The 25,283-nt window shown below is 37.1% G+C and overlaps 1 protein-coding gene across 1 annotated transcript in view; it reads left to right on the top strand.

Annotated features, from left to right (window-relative positions):
* Nucleotides 1–25,283, top strand: part of LOC150087520 (uncharacterized) — a 217,197-nt gene that overhangs the window by 51,687 nt on the left and 140,227 nt on the right. Inside the window, exons 11-13 of the mRNA XM_090372513.1 lie at nucleotides 702–817; nucleotides 10,401–10,529; nucleotides 16,752–16,851. Coding sequence (XP_090228639.1) covers nucleotides 702–817; nucleotides 10,401–10,529; nucleotides 16,752–16,851 — 345 coding nt within the window. The remainder of the gene's footprint in view (nucleotides 1–701; nucleotides 818–10,400; nucleotides 10,530–16,751; nucleotides 16,852–25,283) is intronic.

Below are 25,283 nucleotides of genomic sequence, written 5' to 3'. Positions count from 1 at the left end.
CCTTCGAGCATCTGTTGTAACATCGTGAAATGCATCCATCTCCTACTCCATTGTTAATATTATGTCAAATAAATGTTTGCCACTAATTACTGTCTTGTGTCATTTCTGCTTCTTGTGCCTCTGCTACTACTTTCCTGTGACGTTTCCGGTTATGGGTTCCTATGCGATTCACATTCCTTTAGATATTACCTACCTTCCTTAAACATTTGTACCAATATTTTTGAGGCACCCTGTATATTCTTTTCTCCTTGACTTTTTTTGCTGACATCAACTTTTTAAAGAATATAAATAATATCTCATGATATGTTGGGAAAAGGGCTTATCAGCACAGGTTAGAGCAATAAGAAAAGCAGCAGAGAAGAAAAGGCATTTCTTCTCTGCATTGTAACTGGTTTTATTTTCAACAAATGTATTGAGCCCTCTCTCTGTGGGTGAGCTCTTTATGGGTGAGCATCTCCAGAGAGGGATTGACATATGGGGTGAGTATGAAATCAGTACAGCAAAGCATTACCCTTTTATTATTGTAAATATTTCCTTGAATACAATTTAAAATTTATCAGAATGTTTTAAAAAATTAATAATTATAATTCAAATATTAAAATTTTAAATTTATCATAAATTTAAAAATTAAATAAGAATTTTGTGTTTTGATAGATATGGCACTATAAAAAATGTGTGTGTATATATTTTACTTTTTGTAGGAATGGGACTTGCATTCATTGCTTATCCTGAAGCTTTAGGAAAAGTTCCATTTGTTCCACAGTTATGGGCTGTTCTTTTCTTCTTCATGCTTTTTATTTTAGGAATTGGAAGTTCAGTAAGTTTCATTCTTAATTCCTTTTATACAAATTTATTGACAGTTTTAAGTTTAAGATGCATTTTACAGAAAGGGTTTGTATTAGCTTGGTTGATGTTGAGGTAATATTTCCTCCACTTCACTTGTTTCATATTTTGTGGATTCTATCTGAATATAATCAATTCATTGTTTTTTATTATTGAAATTTCATATAAAAATATGAAAGAGCATATTTGCGTGTGAAAATTTAAGAATATTTCAGTATTGCTCTGGTACTAATTGTATATTATGTCTTTAATGTAATTTAGAGGATAGAAACAATAATTAGATAATAGAGGACAAATTTACCTGTGTTAGCACAGGTAAAGCTAGCAAGAAGCTAGGAAAGTTTAAATACAATCAGAAATACGTACATACATCACAATAGCAATAAAAAAATTTAATTCAGTTAGGTTTTATAGTGTTAGTGCTAGTAAAATTATTAATATAAAAGTCTTGTGTTTAATATAGAAATCTTATGGCCAACTTGAAAAATGTACTTAATAAGCTGTGTAGAATGATAAGCAAAGGATTGCAGTAAGTTATAAAGATAATTACATGGAACGATTATTGGCATTCAGTTATGACCATTATGTGTGGTTAGACCACATTTGGAATATTATATTCAGATCTGGAGACTGTACCTAAAAGGGAAATGTAGAATTTCTACAGAGGAATCAAAGAAGAGTAACCATTTGGTGATGAGCACAAATCAGTTCATATAACAAGAATTGCTTAGAAGGTGTGGAATAGAGGTTTAACAACTAGGTGTCTAGGGGTGGAGATCTGATGATCATGGTGTATAAGGCACTGAAGTGGTTAAGTAAAATGAGGTGAGGAAATTCTGTTCTTACCCATAGGTGAGACAAGAACCAGCAGATATAATTTTAAAATCTCAGGGAAATAACAGAAGATTGGATCTCATGAAGTTCACCCATGGTCAGCAGGTTGCTGAACACTAGAATAAGGTGCCTTCCAATGTAGCACAGGAAGTAAGTTTGGCTAAGTTTTAAACAGAATTGGAAAATTATCTTGTGGAAATTGAGTAATTATTGAGTGATTTTCAGATTTGATTATATTTATTTATTTTACTTTATTTCTTTATTTTTTAAATTTTTATTGAAATAAAGTAAAATTAATAAATATCTTTAAGTTTTTGTAGGCTTTAAGTTTTAATATTTAAAATTTTTTTAAATATTAAAAAATATTTAAAATTTTTCTATTTCTTCAAGTTTTTATTTATTTTTTTTTTTTAAAAAATAATTAATTAATTAATTATTTTTTAAAATTTTTATTTATTAATTTATTTATTCCTTGCATCATTTGATCTTACTAATACTATATAATGAAAAAATATGATTGATAGGCTGAGTCTGCCAAAGTTGCTGGTTTGATTGTAATGACCAGCACTTTGGGACCAGCGCATTCTGCCCCAAGGTAGAATGCACTGATCCCAAAGGAACTAGTAGTTGTTGGTGACTCTATTGTCAGGGAAACGGGAAACATGCTTTGTAAAAAGGATAAGTGGAACAGGACCAGGGTATGTCTGCCAGGGGCAAAGGTTGATGACGTTGTAGAGCGGATATCATCTTTTAAGGGCACAAAAGGTGATATAGTTGTACATGTTGGCACTAATGATATCAAGAGTAGGAGACCGGCAGAATTACTTAACAAGTACAGGTCGCTGTTGAACAAAAGCCGAGAATTAGGGTTGAATTTGAAAGTGTCCGCAATTCTGCCCAGACACGATAGGAGGGAGTATATGATGAGAGCCCTGTCGATCAATTCGGCCCTGGAAGGATCGTGCAAGGCTCAAGGGGTAGAATTTTTTTCAGCCTGGTCTGTACTTGTTAACAGGAGAGACTGCTTCTACAGGGATGGGATACACTTAAATAGAAAGGGTGCAAGAATGTTTGCTGGTGCTATCGAGGCAGTGTTAGGTGGGTCGGAAAACTGCTAGATTGGGGGGATACAAGGACTAATAGATTAACAGTAGCCACTGGCAGAGGTGAAAGTGATTCTTGCACTGCTTCTATTGGAATGAGCCGCAGCCTGGAAAATAAGATGCAGGATATTTCAGAGACTGCTGGGAATCATTGGGGTTAGGAATCATTGTGTTAGGGTAGCTAAGAAAAAGAACAGGTGCATGTAAACTCCCAGCACCAATGCTAGGAGTTTAGTAAATAAATTTGATGAATTTGAGGTATTATATACAAAACATCAAAGGCAGATATTGTGGGGATTTCAGAGACGTGGTGGCACACAGATGTAAGGAATGCAGAACTGGAATTTGGGAAGTACAATGTCTACAGAAAGGATAGACAGGATAGGAAGGGAGGAGGGGTTATGCTATTAGTTAAGAAATACATAAAATCCAAGGAAGTGAAGCCAGTCGACATTGCTGGACAGTGCAGTGTCGAGTCAGTTTGGTGTGACATAAGCATTGGGAGATCAAAATTGAGAGTAAGAGTGTGCTATAGGCCTAATGACTCTGATGAGTATAATAAGAAACTGTACAGGGAAATAGAGTGGGCCAGTAAATCAGAGTGTCTTATAATGGGAGATTTTAATTTCCCAGATATTGACTGGAATTTGGGGGTTGGTCACTCACACACTAGCAAGGCTTTTGTGGATTTATTGGATGATTGTTTTCTACATTAGCATGTTCGGGAGTAGTACTCTTGATTTGATTATCAGTAGTGATTCTTCATGCATTAAGAATCTGCAGGTAAATGAACCACTAGGTGGCAGTGATCACAGTGTGCTGAAGTGGGATTTACTCAAAGAGGTAACTACCATTAGGGGTAAAGGGAAGGGTTATTGCTTTCGTAAAGGCGACTACGATGGACTGAGACAGTATTTAAATTCTATACAGTGGGACCAACTGATGATGTTACCAACAGCAAATTCAAAATGGGAAGCATTCAAAGAACTTATCTTGGAAGCTACTAGGCTTTACATACCAACTAAGAAATATTGTTCAAGGTTTAGGCCTAAGTGGATGTCAGATGAACTAATGAGACATATGGCAGAGAAGAAAAATGCTTGTTTGTTATTTGGTTTTTAGGACCATTAGCAACTAAGGCCATATTGCTCTGGGATATGCGGTGGTCATTCCCTGACCTTTCCGCATCCTCCGTGTTTGGTGGTGGTGATGGTCTCGAACCCCAGTCTAATCAAAATGCATGGGATACATACAAATTAACACGTGACACAGAAGCCTATGATAGATACAAGTTGATCTGTAACCAAGTTACAAAGGAGGTTAGGCAGGTGAAGGCAGATTACGAGAAATCTTTGGCAAGAGATTCAAAGAAAAACAGCAAAGAGTTCTTTACTTATGTAAACTCTAGAAGGAAAGGGATGAATCAGATTGGTCCACTTGATATCGATGGGTCAACTGTTGATGATCCTGCTCAGGTAGCTAACAAACTGAATGAATATTTTGCATCGACATTCACACACGAGGAGTTATTCAGCGAGGGGAATGCCAGAGGTGTTTTCAACTCTGGCAGGAAGCTAGAGAATCTTGTAATAACTGAGAGTAAAGTGGAGGAGAAATTGTTGAAGATAAATACAAGAAAGGCACCTGGGGTGGATGGGATCTATCCAGTTATATTAAAGGAAGCAGTAAAGGAAGTAAGCAGACCCTTAGCCATAATTATGAGAGCTTCCTTGGACTCAGGGGAAGTACCCATGGACTGGAAATGTGCAAATGTGACCCCAGTTCACAAAGGAGAATCAAAGGGCGACACAAGTAATTATAGACCTGTTAGTTTAACTTCTGTTCCAGGAAAATTAATGGAAGCACTGGTTAAAGAAGCACTGCAGGATCATCTAGACAAGACTTCAGTTATAGCTCAGACACAGCATGGTTTTGTTAAGGGGAAGTCTTGCCTGACCAATTTGATTGGATACTATGATGCAGTCACAAAAGAACTGGATCCAGGGAATAACTTTGATATTATATACCTGGATCTTAGAAAGGCTTTTGATACTGGCACATGGAAGGCTGCTGCACAAATTGGAGCAGTTTGGCATTGGAGTCAAATTGCTGCTATGGATAAAGGGGTGGTTGAGGGGAAGAAGACAGAGAGTGGTAATCAATGGACACTGCTCATCGTGGACTAATGTTATTAGTGGAGTCCCTCAGGATTCAGTATTGGGTCCATTATTGTTTTCTGTATTTATAAATGATATTGATGATGGTATATCAAGCTTAATGTCCAAGTTTGCAGATGATACGAAGGTGGCAGGGTTGTCAAGGACACTACTGACACTATGCTACTGCAACAGGATCTGGAAAGGTTGAGCAGATGGGCTGAGAGGTGGCAAATGAAGTTTAACATTGACAAATGTAAAGTACTACATATGTATAAATGTAAAGTACTACTACAACGTATCAACTCTGTGGTACTACACTGACAGTGCTAGAGAATGAAAGGGACCTGGGGGTGGTTGTGCAGGCAGATATGAAGTTTTCTGAGTAGTGCAGACGGGCTTTAAGAGTAGCTCATGGTGTATTGTCAATGATATATAGGAATTTTTCTAGCAGGGATAAGGAGGTGATTATTCCCTTGTATAAGGCAATGGTCAGACCGCACCTAGAGTACTGTATACAGGTGTGGAGGCCTCATTTCAAGAAGGATGTAGAGATGCTGGAACGAGTACAGAGAAGGGCAACAAGATTAGTGAATGGAATAAAGGGGTGCTCTTACGAAGAAAGGCTTAAGTTTTGCAAATTACAGTGTCTGGAGACTAGGCACCGGCAAGGTGATCTGATAGAGATGTATAAAGCCTTGAATGGTTTGAGCATGCTCAATGCTGATGGGATTCTTCCTCGTGCTCAGAATAATCACCTGAGAGGGCATAAATTCAAATTGAGGAAAGATAGATGTAGGATAGACGTGAGGAAATTTGCCTTTAGCCAGTGGGTGGTTGGTTGCTGGAGTAGACTTCCATCCCTTGTCGTGGAAGTTGATAGCCTAAATAAGTTTAAGGCTCAGCTGGACAGGTATTTCAAACGAACAGTGGGGTGAAGTGGAAGTCGTTATTTTTTATTTATTTATTTATTTATTTTTATTTATTTATTTTTATTTATTTATTTTTTTTTTTTGGCTGATGCTGCATAAGCTTGCTTTCTTGCATCAAATGCCTCTACTAATGCTAATGCTAATTCAAACTCTGTTTTAGAGGTTAATGAATCAATATTATTGTTAATATGGTAAATGATACAAGTTAGCAAGCTTATACAGAATCAGTGAAAAAAACATTTCCCATTTCACCTATCCACCTCACCCTTCAATAGTTTGTTTAATTCTTCCTTGAATTTATTCAAACTATGCACTTCCACAACAATGGATGGAAGCTTGTAGTAGTAGTCACTAATCATGTGAAAAAGCAAGCTTTGCATTAACCAAAAAAAAAAAAAAAAAAAAATCTACACACTTCACCCATTCATGCCCTCTAAAAATGTCTACTTCTTCCCTGAATTTATTCAAACTATCCACTTCCACAACAACAGATGGAAGTCTGTTCCAACAATCAACCACCCACTGACTGAAGGCAAACTTCTATACATCTGCCTTGCAACTATCCTTCCTCAAGTTGAATTTATGCCCCTCATGTGTGTACTCTCAGCAAGAGGAAGAATTCCATTAACATGCAGCTTACTCAATTCATTTGAAGCCTTAAACACCTCAATCAGATTATCCCACAGGTGCCTAGTCGCCAAATACTACAATTTGCAGAACTGAAACCTTTCTTGGTAAGAGCTCCCTTTTGGTTGCCCTTCTCTGCACCCGTTCCAGCAGATCTACATTGTTCCTAAAGTGAGGCCTACAGACTGCATCTTGAGTATACAGTACTCAAGATGCGGCCTAACCATGGCCTTGTACAAGGGGATAATCACTTCCTTATCCCTGCTAGCAGAGTTTCTATATATCAGTTTCTGTATGACAAAATCCTACAAACTGTTCTGGCAGCATGTCTGCACATGCTTCGAGAATTTCATATCTGACTGGACAGTTACCACATGGTTGATAAGTTACTCTGGAATTACTACCATCCATATTCGATAGCTTTGCATTTGTCAATGTTTAACTTCAACTGCCATTTCTCAGCTCATCGACCCAGTTTCCTAGATCTTGTTGTAGTAGTCCACCCTGATTACTGTCATTAATCACCCTGCCAACCTTTGTATCATCTGTAAACTTAGACATTAAGCCTGATAAAACTTCATCAATATCATTAATAAATATTGAAAACAACGAGACTAGTACTGAACCCTGGGGGAGGGGCTCCACTAATAACAATTAGTCCCTAAAGAGTAATGCCCATTGATAACCACTTTCTGTCTTCTTCCACTTAAACATCCCTTTATCCATAGCAGTAACTTTCCTTTAATGCCACATCGCTCCAGTTTTTATAACAGTCTTTTATGTTGTTTGGTTTTTAGGAGCATTAGCAACTAAGGCCATATTGCTCAGTCTTTTATGTATAACAGTGTCAAGAGCCTTCCTATAATCCAAGTAAAAAAAAAAGTAAACTGCAGCCACTATCAACCCACTGCAGGATGGAAGCCTCCTCAGCAATTCATGTTGAGGGAAAAGAACTATAATCTGCAACGCTGGTCCAGTGCGGGATGGCAGGTCGACCATATTTAGCAGTCAGGGGCTCGAACCCCGGTCTACTCAAAGAGCATGTGCTATTGCACTCCCGCTCCTGACCACTCAGCTATGGAGGCCTACGGAGAAATCCAAGTATATGATATCAAAATTATTTTTTTGCATCCAGTCCCTTGGTTACTGCATTGTAGTAACCTATCAGATTGGTTAGACAAGACCAACCCCTCAACAAATCCATGCTGTGACTGCAAATATAATTGCAAACTTGTCCAGATGGTCATGCATTACTTCTTTAACTGGTGACTCCATTATTTTCTGTGAAACAGATGTTAAGCTAACGGGTATGTAATTACTCATGTCACGTTTTGTTCCCACTTTATGAATTGGGGATACATTTGATATCTTCAGTTCACAGGACCTACCCTGATTCCAAGAATGCTCTTATAATTATGGCTTAGGATTTGCTTACCTCTTTTGCTGCTTCTCTCTTAATATGATTGGATATATCCCATCTGCCCCAGTTGCCATTTTTTATGTTCCACCAATCAACAAACTTCTTCACATCTGTTTTGAAACTATCCTTCCTCAATTTGACTTTTTTTTTTTTTTAGGAGCATTAGCAACTAAGGCCATATTGCTCCGGGGATATGCGGTGGTCATTCCGTGACCGTTCCACATCCTCCGTATTTGGTGGTCACGGGCTCGAACCCCGGTCTAATCAAGAAGTGTGTGCTACGCACTGCCGCTCCTGCCCACCTGGCTCCGGAAACACCTCAATTTGACGTTATGCCTCCTCATGTGCATAGTCCGAGCAAGAGGAAGAATCCCATCAACATCCAGTTTGTTCAAGCCATTCAAAGCCTTAAACACCTCAATCAGATCACCTCACAGGTGCCTAGTCTTGAGATGCTGCAATTTGCAGAACTGGAGCCTTTCCTTATAAGAGCACTCCTTTATACCCCCTCACCAATCTTATTGCTCTTCTCTGTAGTTCCAGCAGCTCTACATCCTTCAATCCTTCTACATCCTTAAGTATTGCATACAAGTCTGGAGGCCTAAAATGAGGCCCTCAGACTTGTATGCAGTACTTAAGATGTGTCCTGACCATTGCCTTATATAATGGAATAATCATCTCCTTATATCTGGTAGCAAAATTTACATCATTGACAAAACCCCATGAGCTCTCCTGGCAGCCTGCATGCACTGCTCGGAGAACTTCATATCAGACTGCACAGTTACCCCCCAGGTCTCTTTCATTTCCTACTACCCTGAGTGTAGTACCACACAGTTGATACATTACTCTGGGGTTACTGCTACTCATATGCAGTACCTTGCATGTTAAACTTAGTTTCTGTTTCTCAGCCCATCTGCTTAATTTTTCTCGATCTTGTTGCAGCATACCTTCATTACTGTTGTTAACCACTCTACCAACCTTTGTATCATCTGCAGAGTTAGACCTTAAGCCTATTATACCCTCATTGGTATCATTAATAAATACAGAAAACAACAATGGTCCCAGCACCGAACTCTCTAGGAATCCACTAATAACATTAGTCCATGAAGAGCAGCATCCATTGGTAACCACTCTCTGTCTTCTTCCACTCAACCATCCCCTTATCCATAGCAGTAACTTTCTCTTAATGTCACACTGCTCCAATTTCTACAGGCAGTCTTTTATGGGCAACAGTATCAAAAGCTTTCCACTTCACCTTAGGAAAAAAAATGCCTCTCAGCTATATAGCTAAAATCTAGAGCCTTCTGTTCTACCAGTTTGACTATATATTTTTGATCCTAAGTGGATGAATCATTATAGAAGCATTCCTAAATGGGAAAATAAACCTGCTGAAATCAGAATTTCGGACTGAATTCAGTGGAATATACATGTTGACAATATACATGAAGGTTGTAGCTATGAGTGCATCAGTAGTTCTTCCTACTTCCACTATCTTGGAAGCATTTCCAGTCGAATGCAGCATATACATCACTAAATCAAGCTAGCTTTAGAAAGCATTTGTTCATAGTAAAACATATTCTTATTGGTTATGTTCATTATTAAAATACCAGACCTGTTCTCTTCAGCTCTCTTGCTAAGTTATAGGAACTTTTAGCATTTCGCTTCATAGGGAATGAAGCCAACTTGATAGAATTTAATACTTATCTGATCTGAAACAAATGTATTTATGTTCATTTTTAATATAATTTAAAGATTATATATTTCTTGTTTCGACAGGACACAATAGCCCTTGTATCATCACAACTATTTAGTGTTGCCTTCTGTGTTAGGGAATGGGAAGTAGTATTAGCTAAAAGTAGTAGTAATGATAATTAGTATTAGCTAATTACTGTGCCCTAACTAGCAGAATTGTTATAATTCCTGTAAACAGTCTGGATTCAGATCCTGTCAAAGTGGGAGGAATATTTATGGGCTTGTTTTCACACTGCGGTTGAATTGATCAGTTCCTAAAAAAAAAAAAAAAAAAAAAAAAAACTTTTTTTTCCAGAAGATAAGGTTTCATTCTTCTGGAAAAATTTTGTAATTGATTAGCAGAAAATATATAACTCTTTGCTTTTGATTTTCTTATTGTTTTGCTTAATTGTCTCACTGAAGAGATAATCTGCAAAGGTTTTGATGCATGTGAGTGTTACCACTTATTTGCCACATTCAGTTATTGTTAACTTTCATAATAAGTCCCTTAACTATATAGAGTTCAATTTCTTATATATTTTTATACTTTTCTTATGTAATGAGTCTTTCAAAATATGCATACCATTTTTACTTATCTAACTTAGGTGTCACTGATTTGGAAAAAGTAATGATCAGTAAATTAACAGTTATTTTACATAATTTCATTTAGTATATTTTTAATAGACTTACATTTTGTTTAAACTTTGCTTTTTGTGCAGGTGTATATTTTTGATGGTGTATTCCTATCTTTCAGATGGCTCTGATAGAGACTTTGCTGACTACAATCAGAGATTCATTCCCTTACTTACAAAAGAAGAAATGGCAGTTGTCCTTTGTTGTGTGCTCTGTATTTTTTGTATGTGGTGTACCTTTAACCACTGATGTATGTACAGTTTGGTACATTATATTTATAGTAAATAGAAGATTATAACAAAATAGGTTTAACACTTTCACTGCTGGTTTTTCTGAAAATGGTTTCAACCTGAGATAAGTCAATCTCGATTGGAAAGGGCAGAAACAATTTTGGGCTTCCTTCTCACTACAACTGAATTAATCAGCCTTTGGTGAAAGTTGCATGACAAAAATATCTGATTTTCCTTCTGTCAAATTGGAAGAAAAAGTTCTAAAAGTAGGGTGGTTCCCCCTCCAAGTGGATTAAAATTTTAAGCCACATACTTGCTTTCAGGAAGCAGTGAATGTGTTAACTATATTGAAATGTATTCATATATTTTGCATAAAGAAAATGTAAGTTATCTTGCTTTCATTACCAAACTTCAATATTATCTGTTTTAAAATTAAATTTTCTCATTTATTCACTAACTACCATTTCACTTTTTTTATACTGCAAAAATCACTCAAGTATTTTATTTGAATAATCTTTTAGGGATAAATACATATACTGCAAGAAATCAGTAAAGTATACCTGAATCTGCTACTGGTTTACAAATAGTCAATGAGGACTGTTCCTTCCACACCACACTTTGCATGTGGTGTGGAAGGAACTTTTGATCCTTTCTGCCTGCTTCTGCTTGTACACCTTTATTTTACTTCTTTTAGTATTAGTATTAAAATGGCATGATGATGCAAGGAAGCAAACTTATTCTGCATCTCTCTTTGCTTCAGTCACCCAGCGAGGCAACTTATTCAGGCTCTGTCCAAGATAAACTTTGTATGATCTAGTCTAATGTTCACAAGATTTTATAGTTCTGTCCTCTGGTTTTTGCCTTACTCACTGCTGAGAATATTTCTTCCTCATTCATTTTAATATCCTCACTGCTTTATACACTTCAAGACATCCCACTCCAAGGTGTATTGTCTGCTAAGCTCTGCAGATCACATCTTTCTAAGCTATTCCTTATAGTTTCTGAAACAAAGAAGGACAAAGGTCCTTCTTTGTTTCTGCTCTAGAAGTTCAGTATCTTTCTTTATATTTGGCCTCCAGACCTAGATAAAAACTGCAGCCATTATCAACCCACTGCAGGATGGAAGCCTCCTCAACAATTCATGCTGAGGGAAATGGACCATAATCTGCCATGCTGGTCCAGTGCGGGTTGGCAGATCGACTGTATTTATCAGTCAGGGGCTTGAACCCAGTCTACTCAAAGAGCAGGTGTTACTGCACTCCCACTCCTGACCTTCTCTACTTACAAAATTCTGATAAATCATTGAACACCATGTCCCTTACTTTCTGCCTGCTTACAGTGAATGGTGAACTTAGTCTTTCAGTATTGTAGTCCACAAGTCTTTCTCATTATCTCTCCCTAATCATTTTTTTCCTATACTGAGCCTAACATTCACTGCCTCATACCACAAAGATTTAATTACTGCTCATTGCCCAACAATTGTGCATTCTGAAAGTAGAGACAACATATTCAAGCCATAGTGACTTGAGTCATGTTAAGCATACTACAATCCAACATCATGTTTGGTTTGTCTTCTTGTGTAGTATGCTTGACTATACAGTGTGTTTGGACATCATGCTATCAGTATTTAATATGCAATATGGAAACTGCTTTTACCCTTCTCAGATTTGGGTGGCTGCTGCATACTATTAAAGCCCATTGCTATAAGCATACAAACTAATGATACTACTACAGATCTGAAATAGATTTCTAATGACTTATATTGCAGTTAAGGAGTAGTGCTTTGCAGCAGCACTGCCATCACTACCGCCACAGCCTACCATTGAAGGCATCATAGGAATTTGTCCTCAAATAGAGGTTTCTATTCGTATCAAGCAGAGTTTTCCAAAAATTAAAATGCTTGCTTAAATGTTAGCTGTGATATCTAGTGGTTTAATTGCCTTACTTGGCTGTTAAGTGTAACATGGTAGGTAACTAGCTTGGCTACTCTAATGAAATCAGAATAGCCTTTGACATAATAATCTAGGTGATGGTGATACTGCATTACTAATAAATAACTAGGGGTTCCGCCCCCTGCTCGCCAACCCCCAGCCAATATCAAATATACAAAAAAATGTCTTAACCTGCTCGGCATTATTACTGAAGCCACTTTAGAAAGAATTTCCTTCATATGATCGATCAATTTGTTTACACTTGCTACTTTTAAAGTGGCAAGGATAAGCAAATCGATTCACAGTTCTCACATCTTCAAAACACCTTAGACGTTTTGCATCACATAACAATAATTTCAAATGAAAACTCTCAACATCTTGCAGTGAGACGCTATTCAACTGAGTGACCACTTTACACATATTTTTACATTGACTCCATTTAGTTCCCATTTTGTCCAACTTAAAATGTAGAGGTATGATGGAGTAAGTCAAATCTTTTACACCCCTCTCATAATTATACTAACATTATTACACACTAGGGCTTGCATAAAACCGAGAAATTTCAAAACCGAGTTTAACCGAAGTTTACTCTTAAAACCGTTTTTAAAATCGATTTTCTCAGACTTAGGGAAAATAATTAAAAGCTTATAACCCAGGTATTTATTTTATCTTGGGTAGATTGCACAAATCGTAATCAAATATTTTAAACAAAATCTATCACCTCTTATAGTAAAAAAAAAATAAAAAATTAAAAAAGTAACCAGCTTGAGATTATACAAAATTACAAATTGTATTCAAATCCTTTAAATAAAAACAAAAAAATAATAAGCCCCATAATAATAATAATAATAAATACATAAATAAAAATAATGTGAAAAAAAAACCAGCTTGGGGAAATTACTATTTATTGCTCAGCTTTTTGCTGAAAATGATCCTTTAAAAAACACAGTATATTAAGCATTTTTCCTGATAGACTTGACCTTAATTTTGTGTTAAAGAGACCAGTGATCGAAAACACTCTGTCAGATTGGACACTTGTTGGTTTAATGGTCAGCAGTGCTCTATAAACTTTCTCCAGCTTTTCATTTCTACTGCTAGTTGCCTCCAAAATTTTAAATTCTTTGCTGATTTCCAATTCACTCGGATATTTTGAAGGCTCTTCAGTTAATCTATTTATTACACTATCATACTCTTGCATGAGTGTATCTCCGATGTTGGAACTAGACGAGTCTTTGATTTCTTCTAAAAGAACAGTTCGTTTATTTTCAGTTTCTTCATTCAACGCTAAGACTCCTTCGGAATGTTTTGCCAATAATCTCTGATAAATCTCTTCAGCATCCTTTTTCAAAACTTGGTTATTTGGAAAATCAAAAGTTCTTGAACCTGAATCTTCTTTCCTAAACTTTTTAGGGTTGTGTAGATAGCTCAGCAAAGCCACAGTTTGGCAATTTCGTCTTGCATTGTAACGCTGCAAAAGGCTTTGGTGAAACTTTAAAGCAAATGGGTTTTCTGCTGTATCAAGCTTAGCAAACAGAAATTCTATTGAAGACTCGGCTTTAAGTAAGTCTATCTTCTGAGGTTGTAGCCTTCAGAATCATTTCAACTGGTCGCAAAGTTTCACATAGCAATTCAAGTGTTTTCCAGTCATCGTCAGACAGCTTCAGTTGACAGTACTGCACATAGAGCATTTGGAATGCAATTTATTAATTTCAAAAATCTCTCAATCATATAGAATGTGCTATCCCATCTAGTCTTGCAATATAATATAAGTTTATATTCTTTCCCATTAAATTTTGCTTTAACAAAATTTTGTAATATGTCATTTTTGGTAGGCGATTTTCGAAAAAGCTTGCAAATTTTTCTGACTTTGTTAATAGTTTGTGCAATATTGGCCATTGGATTGAAGAAATAAATGAGCTCATTGGTAAAGTCGGTTTGATAAAGCATGCCTTGCTGTCTTTCTTCAACTTCTTCTTCATCACTACTTTCTTCATTATTTTCATTTTCTTTATTGTCTTTGGGAGACTCAAAGACTGTGACACCATAATTGATTGCTTTTTCATAAAGTACATCTTTTTTTAATTTTTTTTTTTTTATTATGAAAACCCCAAACATGAAAGGTATCAAACCTATAGTACTTAGTACCGTGCATGGGTTGAAGGAGAAGTATGGGAGGAGGGGGATGCCGGAAACTTTGCTCTAGAGACTAAACATGGGTTTCACCACTTCAAGCCTCCAATAAGCAAAGTGGTGGTATTTCACTGGTTGATGAAAGTCATCTACCACATCTATAACTGACAGATGTATACAATGGGCTATACATTGTTGATGATTAGGCATAATTTGCTTGCCAAACTTAGCATCATTGCTGCTTCATCGGTGGTGCAGGCAACGATATCCTCATCCAAGTTCAAACCAAATTCCTTCAAGTGTCCATTCACAATTTGCTCAGTTCTTCTGCTATCAAGTGAACCATTAATCTCAATAAGACCTAACGACCAATGATTGTCTTTTGAATGCACATTTATATTCATATACCTTTTATTTTGTATAGACGTATATTCGTCTAGAGTCAATGAATACCGAGCACCCAAAACCAATGAATTTTTGAAATGCTGAATGAGTTCTTCTTTCTTAGTTGTATAATAATTCAGAACCATATTTTTAATTCCATTCACTGAGGCTGGTGGTAATTTATCGTATTTATTTCTCTGAAGGTGAAGGCTTGATTGTATAAACTCACTCTTGGTAATTGAATTAACAGAAAATCCATCTAAAGCGGCTAATTTTGAAATCTCTTCTTCCATAGATTTTTCTAACGATAAAGTTTTCTAATGTTCTTACCATTTTTGCGGGAGGTTCACTGTTATCTTGTTTAATGTCAATTCGATGCATTTTCTTTAAATGCAACATCAAAGATGATGTAGATCCTCCAGACGACTTCATTATCTTCTGTCATTTCGAACATTGTGCTTCATCTTTGCTTTTTTGAACAAAATAAAACCATACATTTGATTTCATCTTAGACATATTAAGAGTAATAAATATTAATTAGTAGGAATTTATATCACCGACAATTTTAAATAAAAATATTGAAGATAACAAAGGCACAATACTATGCGTCACTCCCGCAAGCACTGAATGAAGAGTCTAAACGAGGCAAGTTTCAAAAGTTTCACGAAAGAAATTTTTTATTTATTTACTCGCAATTTTTTTTCCCCAATTAAATCTATTGTATTTTTAAAATTACATAAAAGCTAAATTTGGTGAAGCTGCTTTTTGGAGAACATTTGATTGCAAATTTAATAGGAATAAAGAAGCAAAAAACTTTCTACGATTGAAATTTGATGCAATATTCAGCGAATCTGTTTCTAGTGGGTAACCATCAATAAGACGCGTTCCACAACTCACTCAGTCGTAAATGAGTACACCTGCATCGTGCCATGATACAGGTGGGAAGATAAAAAGGTACCCCTCCTAGATTTGGGCCACTTGCCCATGAGATTCGTACCTAAACATAAAATAAAATAAAATAAAATAAAATAAAAAACATGTTTAAAACAAAGCAGTTGAACGATCCAGACAAACGAACAAACGAAAGAAAATGTGCGTAACAAAAAACTATATTCGAGGGCTAACTAAAAAAATATTCGAATCCGGTTTTAGAAGCTCGGTTTCGGTTTTAACAATTCAATATGAAAACCGGATTTAACCGATTTATAAAACCGGTTTGCAAGCCCTATTACACACTGATTGAAATCTAATCAGAACATCACCAATGTATTATTTACCTGTGCATTTGTAGTGACGTAATTGCCATGCCAATTTGTACCATGTCACCTGCATCCCTCTTCTCCCATTGGCTTCAGGAGGAAAACTTTTTTAATGTATAGAGAGATAAACTTACTGAGAAGTGTTATTTGTTAATTATTCATAACATGTAATAGGATTTGACAGCTTCTAATAGGACTTATTTTTTCTGTTCCTCCAGTGTTTGAATCAAACATTTTACAATGTTTGCATCATACAAGGCTTTTTTGGTTCAACTCTTAGGGATATGCTCAACAGCCACTATAGAAAATAAGCTTTGTGCTCTTTAATATACCAGGATTTAAATAAATTAATATTTTTCTTTCCACCTTTCATCATGAAAAATCAGTTTTTATACATTGGTTATAAGAATATTGTATAAGATCACATTTACCATGTAACAAATAACCATACTTTTTTCTGTAATTGTCTTTTAAAATATACTTACTTTTTAAAAAATAATAATATATATATATTTTTAATTACGATGCTTTCTTTTAGGCAGGCCAATATATAATGCTGTTGTTAGACAATTATGGTGTTGGAACAGCTGTTATTTTATATGCCACATTGGAGCTCATAGCTATTATGTGGATTTATGGTAACTATACTGATTTGTTTTTTCATTAGTTAAATTTTCTTCCATGTATTATTTAGAATTTTTAAAAATTTGTAGCTACATTATAAACTAAAATAGTTTTATTGTTGCTAATATATAGTTATGGTTAATGACTATATCCTCACATAATTGTGCCTGTTGAAATTATGATTAGCCTATTTATGGATCTTCATGGGTTACTTACCAGAAATTTCCTGCAGAGTCTCTATAACAACTACAATATGAAGCATCACTGAAATGTTCATCTGCTTCATAAAGAAGCGTTAAACCAAAATTGTGTCTTAAAACCACTACCAACATTTTAATGCTCTTGCATTGAAATGTGAATGAAAACTGGATTTATGAAGTTACAGAGTGTTCATTATTTCAGCATTAACTCATAATAAAAATGTAAAATTATGAAATATGAGTGTAGCCATGGGGATTGATAGCCCCTCATTTAAAAATGTTATAGCATGAGTGGTTTTGAATGTTTTTTTTCTGATCAGTGCTTTGTAATATTAAAATATTATTCTGAGCACTGATTTTCTTATGTTATTAGCATTAGCATTAGTAGAGGCATATGATGCAAGAAAGCAAGCTTATTCAGCACCAGCCAAAAAAAAAAAAAAAAAAAAAAAACACACCACTCCCATTTCACCCCTCCGTTCGCTCGAAATACCTGTCCAGTTGAGCCTTAAATTTGTTTAGGCTATCAACTTCAACAACAACTGATGGAAGTCGGTTCCACCAACCAACTACCCGCTGGCCAAAGGCAAATTTCCGCACATCTATCCGACATCTGTCCTTCCTCAATTTGAATTTATGCCCTCTGAGCTGATTATTCTGAGTAAGATGAAGAATCCCATTGGCATTGAGCATGCTCAAACCATTCAAAGCCTTATACACCTCTATCAGATCACCTCGCCGGTGCCTAGTCTCCAGACTTTGTAATTTGCAAAACTTAAGCCTTTCTTTGTAAGAGCAACCCTTTGTTCCATTCACTAATCTTGTTGCCCTTCTCTGTACCCGTTCCAGCAGCTCTACATCCTTCTTGAAATGATGCCTCCAGACCTGTATACAGTACTCAAGATGTGGCCTAACCATTGCCTTATACAAGGGAATAATCACCTCCTTATCCCTGCTAGAAAAATTCCTGTATATCACTGACAAGACACCATGAGCTACTCTTGCAGCTCGTCTGCACTGCTCAGAGAACTTCATATCTGCCTGCACAATTACCCCCAGGTCCTTTTCATTCTCTACCACTGTCAGTGTAGTACCACAGAGTTGATACGTTGCTCTGGGGTTGCTGTTTACCATATGTAGTACTTTACATTTGTCAATGTTAAACTTCATTTACCACCTCTCAGCCCACCTGCTCAACCTTTCCAATCCCGTTGCAGTAGCACAGCGTCAGTGGTGTCCTTAACAACCCTGCCAACCTTTGTATCATCTGCAAACTTGGACATTAAACTTGATATCCCATCATCAATCATTCATAAACACCGAAAACAACAACGGACCCAACCCTGAGGAACTCCACTAATAACATTAGTCCACGTTGAGCAGTGTCCACTGATTACCACTCTCTGTCTTCTGCCACTCAACCATCCCCTTATCCATAGCAGCAATTTGCCTCCAATGCCACACTGCTCCAATTTGTGCAGCAGTCTTCCATGTGCAACAGTATCAAAAGCCTTTCTAAGATCCAAATATATAATATCAAAGTTATTCCCTGCATCCAGTTCTTTTGTGACTACATCCAATTGGTCAGGCAAGACCTGCCCTTAACAAAACCATGCTGCGTCTGAGCTATAACTGAATTCTTGTCTAGATGATCCTGCAGTGCTTCTTTAACCAGTGCCTCCATTAATTTACCTGGAACAGAAGTTAAACTCACAGGTCTATAATTACTTGTGTCAGCCTTTGATCCTCCCTTGTGAATTGGGGTCACATTTGCACATCTCCAGTCCATGGGTACCTTCCCTGAGTCCAAGGAAGCTCTCATAATTATGGCTAAGGATTTGCTTACTTCCTTTGCTGCCTCCTTTAATATAACTGGATAGATCCCATCCACCCCGGGTGCCTTTTTTATGTTTATCCTCCACAATTTCTCCTCCACTTTCCTCTCAGTTATTACAAAATCATCCATCTCACTGCCAATGTTTACTTTACCTACATCATTCTCCTTCCTGAATAACTCTTCATGCGTGAATGTAGATGCAAAATACTCGTTTAGATTGTTAGCCACCTGAGCAGGACCATCAATATCCAGTGGACCAATCTGATTCATCCCTTTCCTTCTTGAGTTTAAACAGTAAAGAACTCTTTTCTGTTTTTCTTTGCATCCTTTCCCAAGGATTTTTCGTAGTCTGCCTTTGCCTGCCTAATCTCCTTTGTGACTTGGTTACAGACCAACTTATATCTATCATAGGCTTCCATGTCACCCATTAATTTGTATGTATCCCATGCATTTTTCTTCTCTGTCACATGTCTCATTAGTTCATCTGACAACCATTTAGGCCTAAACCTTGAACAGTATTTCTTAGTTGGTATGTAAAGCCTTGTAGCCTCCAAGATTAGTTCCTTGAATGCTTCCCATTTTGAGTTTGCTGTTGGTAACATCATCAGTTTGTCCCACTGTATAGAATTTAAATACTGTCTCAGACCATCATAGTCGCCTTTACGAAAACAAAAACCCTTCCCTTTACCTCTGATGGTAGTTATCTCCTTGAGTAAATCCCACTTCAACACACTGTGATCACTGCCACCTAGTGGTTCATTTATCTGCAGATTCTTAACACATGAAGGATCACTGCTGATAATCAGATCAAGAGTATTACTCCGTCTGGTTGCCTGTCAAACATGTTCCTGTAGAAAACAATCATCCAATAAATCCACAAAAGCCTTGCTAGTGTGCGAGTGACCAACCACAAATTCCAGTCAATATCTGGGAAATTAAAATCCCCCATTATAAGACTCTCAGATTTGCTGGCCCACTCTATTTCCCTGTACAATATCTTATTATACTCATCAGAGTCATTAGGCCTATAGCACACTCCTACTCTCAATTTTGATTTCCCTATGCTTATGTCACACCAAACTGACTCGACACTGCCCTGTCTATCGATGTCGACTGGCTTCACTTCCTTGGACTTTACGTGTTTCTTAACTAATAGCATGACCCCTCCTCCCCTCCTGTCCTGTCTATCCTTTCTATACACATTGTATTCCCCAAATTCCAGTTCCGCATTCCTTATATCTGTGTGACACCACGTCTCTGATATCCCAACAATGTCTGCCTTTGATGTTATGAGCAATACCTCAAATTCATCAAATTTATTTACCAAACTCCTAGCATTGGTGTACACGCAGGTATACATGCACCTGTTTCTATTCTTGGCTACCTTAACACAACCCATGTGTTTACTTGTATCGCAATGACTCCCAGCAGTCTCTGAAATATCCTGCATCTTGTTTTTCAGGCTTCTGCTCATTTCAATAGAAGCAGTGCAAGAATCACTTCCACCTCTGCCAGTGGCTACTGTTAATCTATTAGTCCTTGTATCTCCCCCAACTAGCAGTTTTCCGACCCACCTAACTCTGCCTCGACAGCATCAGCAAAAATTCTTGCACCATTTCTATTTAAGTGTATCCCATCCCTGTAGAAGCAATCTCTCCTGTTAACAAGTACAGTCCAGGCTGAAAAAAATTCTACCCCTTGAGCCTTGCACAATCCCTCCAGGGCCGAATTGATCGAAAAGGCTCTCATCATATACTCCCTCCTATCGTGTCTGGGCAGAATTGCAGACACTTTCAAATTCAACCCTAATTCACGGCTTTTTTTCAACAGTGACCTGTACTTGCTAAGTAATTCCGCCAGTCTCCTACTCTTAATATCATTAGTGCCAACGTGTACAACTATATCACCTTTTGTGCCCTTAAAAGATGATATCCTTCAGAAGTTTATAATGCTATTGCATGTGAATATTTCTGAATGAATTATTAAATTGTTAATGAATAAATTAAAACAATGAATAAATTGTTGTGTTCATAGTTATAGTAAAGTTTTTGAAAAAACTTAACTACTATAGGTTTTGTCATTATTCCAAGAATATTTCAATCATGACTCTATATGCTGACAGTACAGTAATTATGATCACTGTTCTTCCATATGGAAATGGCTTAGAGCTTTGGAAGGAACATTGGTTGGCTTTTTTTTTTTTTTTTTTTTTTATCCATGGCTGAATTGTTGGTCTCAGATTTTTTATCCAGCAGGCAAACTGGTATAGGAATACATTTCCAATTTACAGACAGGATGCACTGATGCCTTAGTTGCCTTGATGTAAAAACAAAACCGCAAACAATAGGTAGTTGAGGATACAGTAGGATGAGAAATTTTTTTTTTTATGTAAAAGAATTTTTTTTTGCTCTGAGGATTTCCCCTCATGCATTTTGATAGGTTATGACACTGTTAACATGACTGTAGACGTGTTTTTGTAAAGGGTGGCTGGCTCCTTGAACTTCAATTCATCTCTGCCTCGTATCTCTGTGAAGAACAGTATCACTAAGAAACACAGCAAGGATTTCTTTACTTATATAAACTCTAAAAGGAAGGGGATGAATCTGATTGGTCCACTTGATATCGATGGTTCAACTGTTGATGATCCTGCTCAGATAGCAAACAAACTGTGAATGAGTATTTTGCATCTACATTCACACATGAGGAGTTATTTAGGTTTGAAAATGCCAGAAGTTTATCAAATTGTAGCAGGGTGCTTAATGATTTTGTAATAACTGACAGAAAAGTGGAGGAGAAATTGTTGAAGTTAAACATATGAAAGGCACCTGGGGTGGATGAGATCTATCCAGTTATATTAAAGGAGGTGGCAAAGCAACTAAGCAAATCCTTAGCCATAATTATGAGAGCATCCTTGGACTCAGGGGAGGTAACCACGGACTGGATATGTGCAAATGTATCCCCAATTCACAAAGGGGGATCGAAAAGTAATTACAGACCAGTTAGTTTAACTTCTGTAAAACGGGTAAAATAATGGAGTCAATGGTTAAAGATGCATTCCAGGATCATCTAGACAAGACTGCAGCAATAATTCAGACACAGCATGATGTTAAGGGAAAGTCTTGTCTGACAAATTTGATTGGTTATCATGATGTTACAAAGGAACTGGATGCAAAAAATAATTTTGATATCATATACAGTAATACCCCGACTTACGCTACCCCGACTTACGCGAACTCGGAGTTACGCGGTTCTTGATTTTTTCGTTTGGCAACGCTGCCGCCCACTATCTTCAAGGTCGTTTTTCATATGTTATCGATATCCGGTGCGACGGCGGAGATTGAGAGCGAAAGATGAACAAAATTCAACTTTGCTGCTTTTATGTTTTTTATATCAGTGAAGGGGAAACACATTTCACCATAATAACGTAAAAACCAACACAATTCCAGCTATCGGTATAATCGCAAATGCAATTAGATCGAGTTTACTACCAGTTTATAACAGATTTCACTAGCAGAAACGCAACTGGATTTTTATTGTTTTATGGTAGTAACCCCTAGAAATGTGAGGTGTTAATAGTGTATCTCTGCCTTTATGGTGTTGTTTATTCAGTTGCTACATGCGCGCAGCTTTGTTTATGCGTATCAAGCGTGCTCCTCGTTTTGTAATTGTGCTTTATTCCCTAAAAATTAGTAAAATTAAAAGGTGTGAAAAGGAAGCGTCCTGGTGAAGACACTGCAGATTCAGAGAGAAAAAGAAAAGCAATTATCGATAAACAGAGGCGGACTGGATCAAAAATTCTTACCCGGGAAAATTTATAGTGGCCTCACACTATGGTTTATGGCCAAAATCACACTGGCCCACCGGGGTTTCCCCCGTAAGGCTTATGGCCAGTCCGCCTCTGTCGATAGAGAAAAAATATGAAATTGTGAAACGCTTTGAGCGAAATGAAAGACCATGTGATATTGCACGTGCTACAGGCCTAAATGAAGCAACGGCGAAAAGCACATGACAATTCCAAACTTAACTTGACAGGTTGAAAATTGAAAAGATCTCAATTGTAAAGGGCTTAAAAATTTTAGAAAACATAGACTCCAACGAAGAATGCGTTATAGCTACAAAGCAAGGAATAAAAAAATTATTAGCTTGCTACGAAGAAATTCTGCGTGAAAAAAAGGAACGCGCTGTGTCGTCAGACGAATTTGTTAGATTTTATGAAGCCATCGACATCGAAATAACTTTTTAACGTAAGTCATTTGTTTTTTTAATACATATTTTGTATTAATATGTATAAAGAACTGCAATTTTATTAATATTTTTCTTCTAAACTAGTGTTTTTGTTAGTCCTTGGTCCCAATTAAGCAAAATTTATATGTATTTATATGCAAAGTTGTACCCTGACTTACGCGATTTTCGTCGGACCCACCTATCGCGTAACTTCGGGGTATTACTGTACTTGGATTTCATTAAAGCTTTTGACACTGTTTCACATAGAAGACTACAGTACAAATTGGAGCAGAATGGTATTAAGGGTAAATTGCTACAATGGATAAAAGGATGGTTGAGTGGGAGAAGACAGAGGGTGGTAATCAATGGTTGCTGCTCTTCGTGGACTAATGTTATTAGTGGAGTCCCACAGGGTTCGGTGTTGGGTCCATTGTTGTTTTGTATATTTATCAATGATATTGATGAAGGTATATCAGGCTTAGTGTCAAAGTTTGCAGATGATACAAAGGTTGGCAGGATTGTTAATAACAGTAATGGCAGTGTGCTACTGCAGTATCATCTAGAGTAACACTTAGTAATAGTATTCTCTGAAGTGTCATCAATTTAGCTTGGAACTTTACAATTTTGACCTTATGGAACCATGCGCCTGTAGCATAGGCTGCCACAGGCACAAACACAGCTGACTTGGAAGCCTATGATAGATATAAGCTGGTCTGTAACCAAGTCACAAAGGAGATTAGGCAGGCAAAGGCAGATTATGAGAAATCCTTGGTAAAGGATGCAAAGAAAAACAGAAAAGAGTTCTTTACCTCTGTAAACTCTAGAAGGAAAGGAATGAATCAGATTGGCCCACTGGATATTGATGGTTCAACAGTTGAGGATCCTGCTCAGGTGGCTAACAAACTAAAGAGTATTTTGCATCTACAATCACACATGAGGAGCTATTCAGGAAGGGGAATGCCAGAGGTGAAGTAAACTCTGGCAGTGAGCTAGATGATTTTGTAATAACCGAGAGGAAAGTGGAGGAGAATTTGTTGAGGATAAACATAAAAAAGGCACCCGGGGTGGATGGGATCTATCCAGTTATATTAAAGGAGGCAGCAAAGGAAGTAAACAAACCCTTAGCCATAATTATGAGAGCTTCCTTGGACTCAGGGGAGGTATCCATAGACTGGAGATGTGCAAATGTGACCCCAATTCACAAAGGAGGATCAAAGGCTGACACAATTAATTATAGACCTGTGAGTTTAACTTCTGTTCCAGGAAAATTAATGGAGGAACTGGTTAAAGAAGCACTGCAGGATCATCTAGACAAGACTTCAGTTATAGCTTGGACACAGCATGGTTTTGTTAAGGGAAAGTCTTGCCTGACAAATTTGATTGGATACTATGATGCAGCCACAAAAGAACTGGATGCAGGGAATAACTTTGATATTATATACTTGGATCTTAGAAAGGCTTTTGATACTGGCACATGGAAGATGCTGCACAAATTGGAGCAGTGTGGCATTGGAGGCAAATTGCTGCTATGAATAAAAGGATGGTTGAGTGGGAGAAGACAGAGAGTGGTAATCAATAGACTCTGCTCATCGTGCACTAATATTATTAGTGGAGTTCCTCAGGGTTCAGTGTTGGGTCCATTGTTGTTTTTTGTATTTATAAAAGATATTGATGATGGTATATCAATCTTAATGTCCAAGTTTGCAGACGATACAAAGATTGTCAGGGTTGTTAAGGACACTTCTGATGCTATGCTGCTGCAACAGGATCTGGAAAGGTTGAGCAGATGGGCTGAGAGGTGGCAAATGAAGTTTAATATTGACAAATGTAAAGTACTACATATGGGAAACAGTAACTCCAGAGCAACGTATCAACTCTGTGGTACTACACTGACAGTGGTAGAGAATGAAAAGGGCTTGGGGGTAATTGTGCAGACAGATATGAAGTTCTCTGAGCAGTGCAGATGGGCTGCAAGAGTAGCTCATGGTGTTTTGTCAATGATATACAGGAATTTTTCTAGCAGGGATAGGGAGGTGATTATTCCCTTGTATAAGGCTTTGGTCAGGCCACACCTTGAGTACTGTATACAGGTCTGGAGGCCTCATTTCAAGCAGGATGTAGATCTGCTGGAACGAGTTCAGAGAAGGGCAACAAGGTTAGTGAATGGAACAAAGGGTTGCTCTTA

The sequence above is a fragment of the Mastigoproctus giganteus genome, chromosome 4 (assembly GCF_048544385.1).
Source record: "Mastigoproctus giganteus isolate SK-2022 chromosome 4, ASM4854438v1, whole genome shotgun sequence".
Classification (NCBI taxonomy): Eukaryota; Metazoa; Arthropoda; class Arachnida; order Uropygi; family Thelyphonidae; genus Mastigoproctus; species Mastigoproctus giganteus.
The sequence above is the reverse complement of the archived record's forward strand: the minus strand, read 5'-3'. Positions and strand labels throughout refer to the sequence as shown.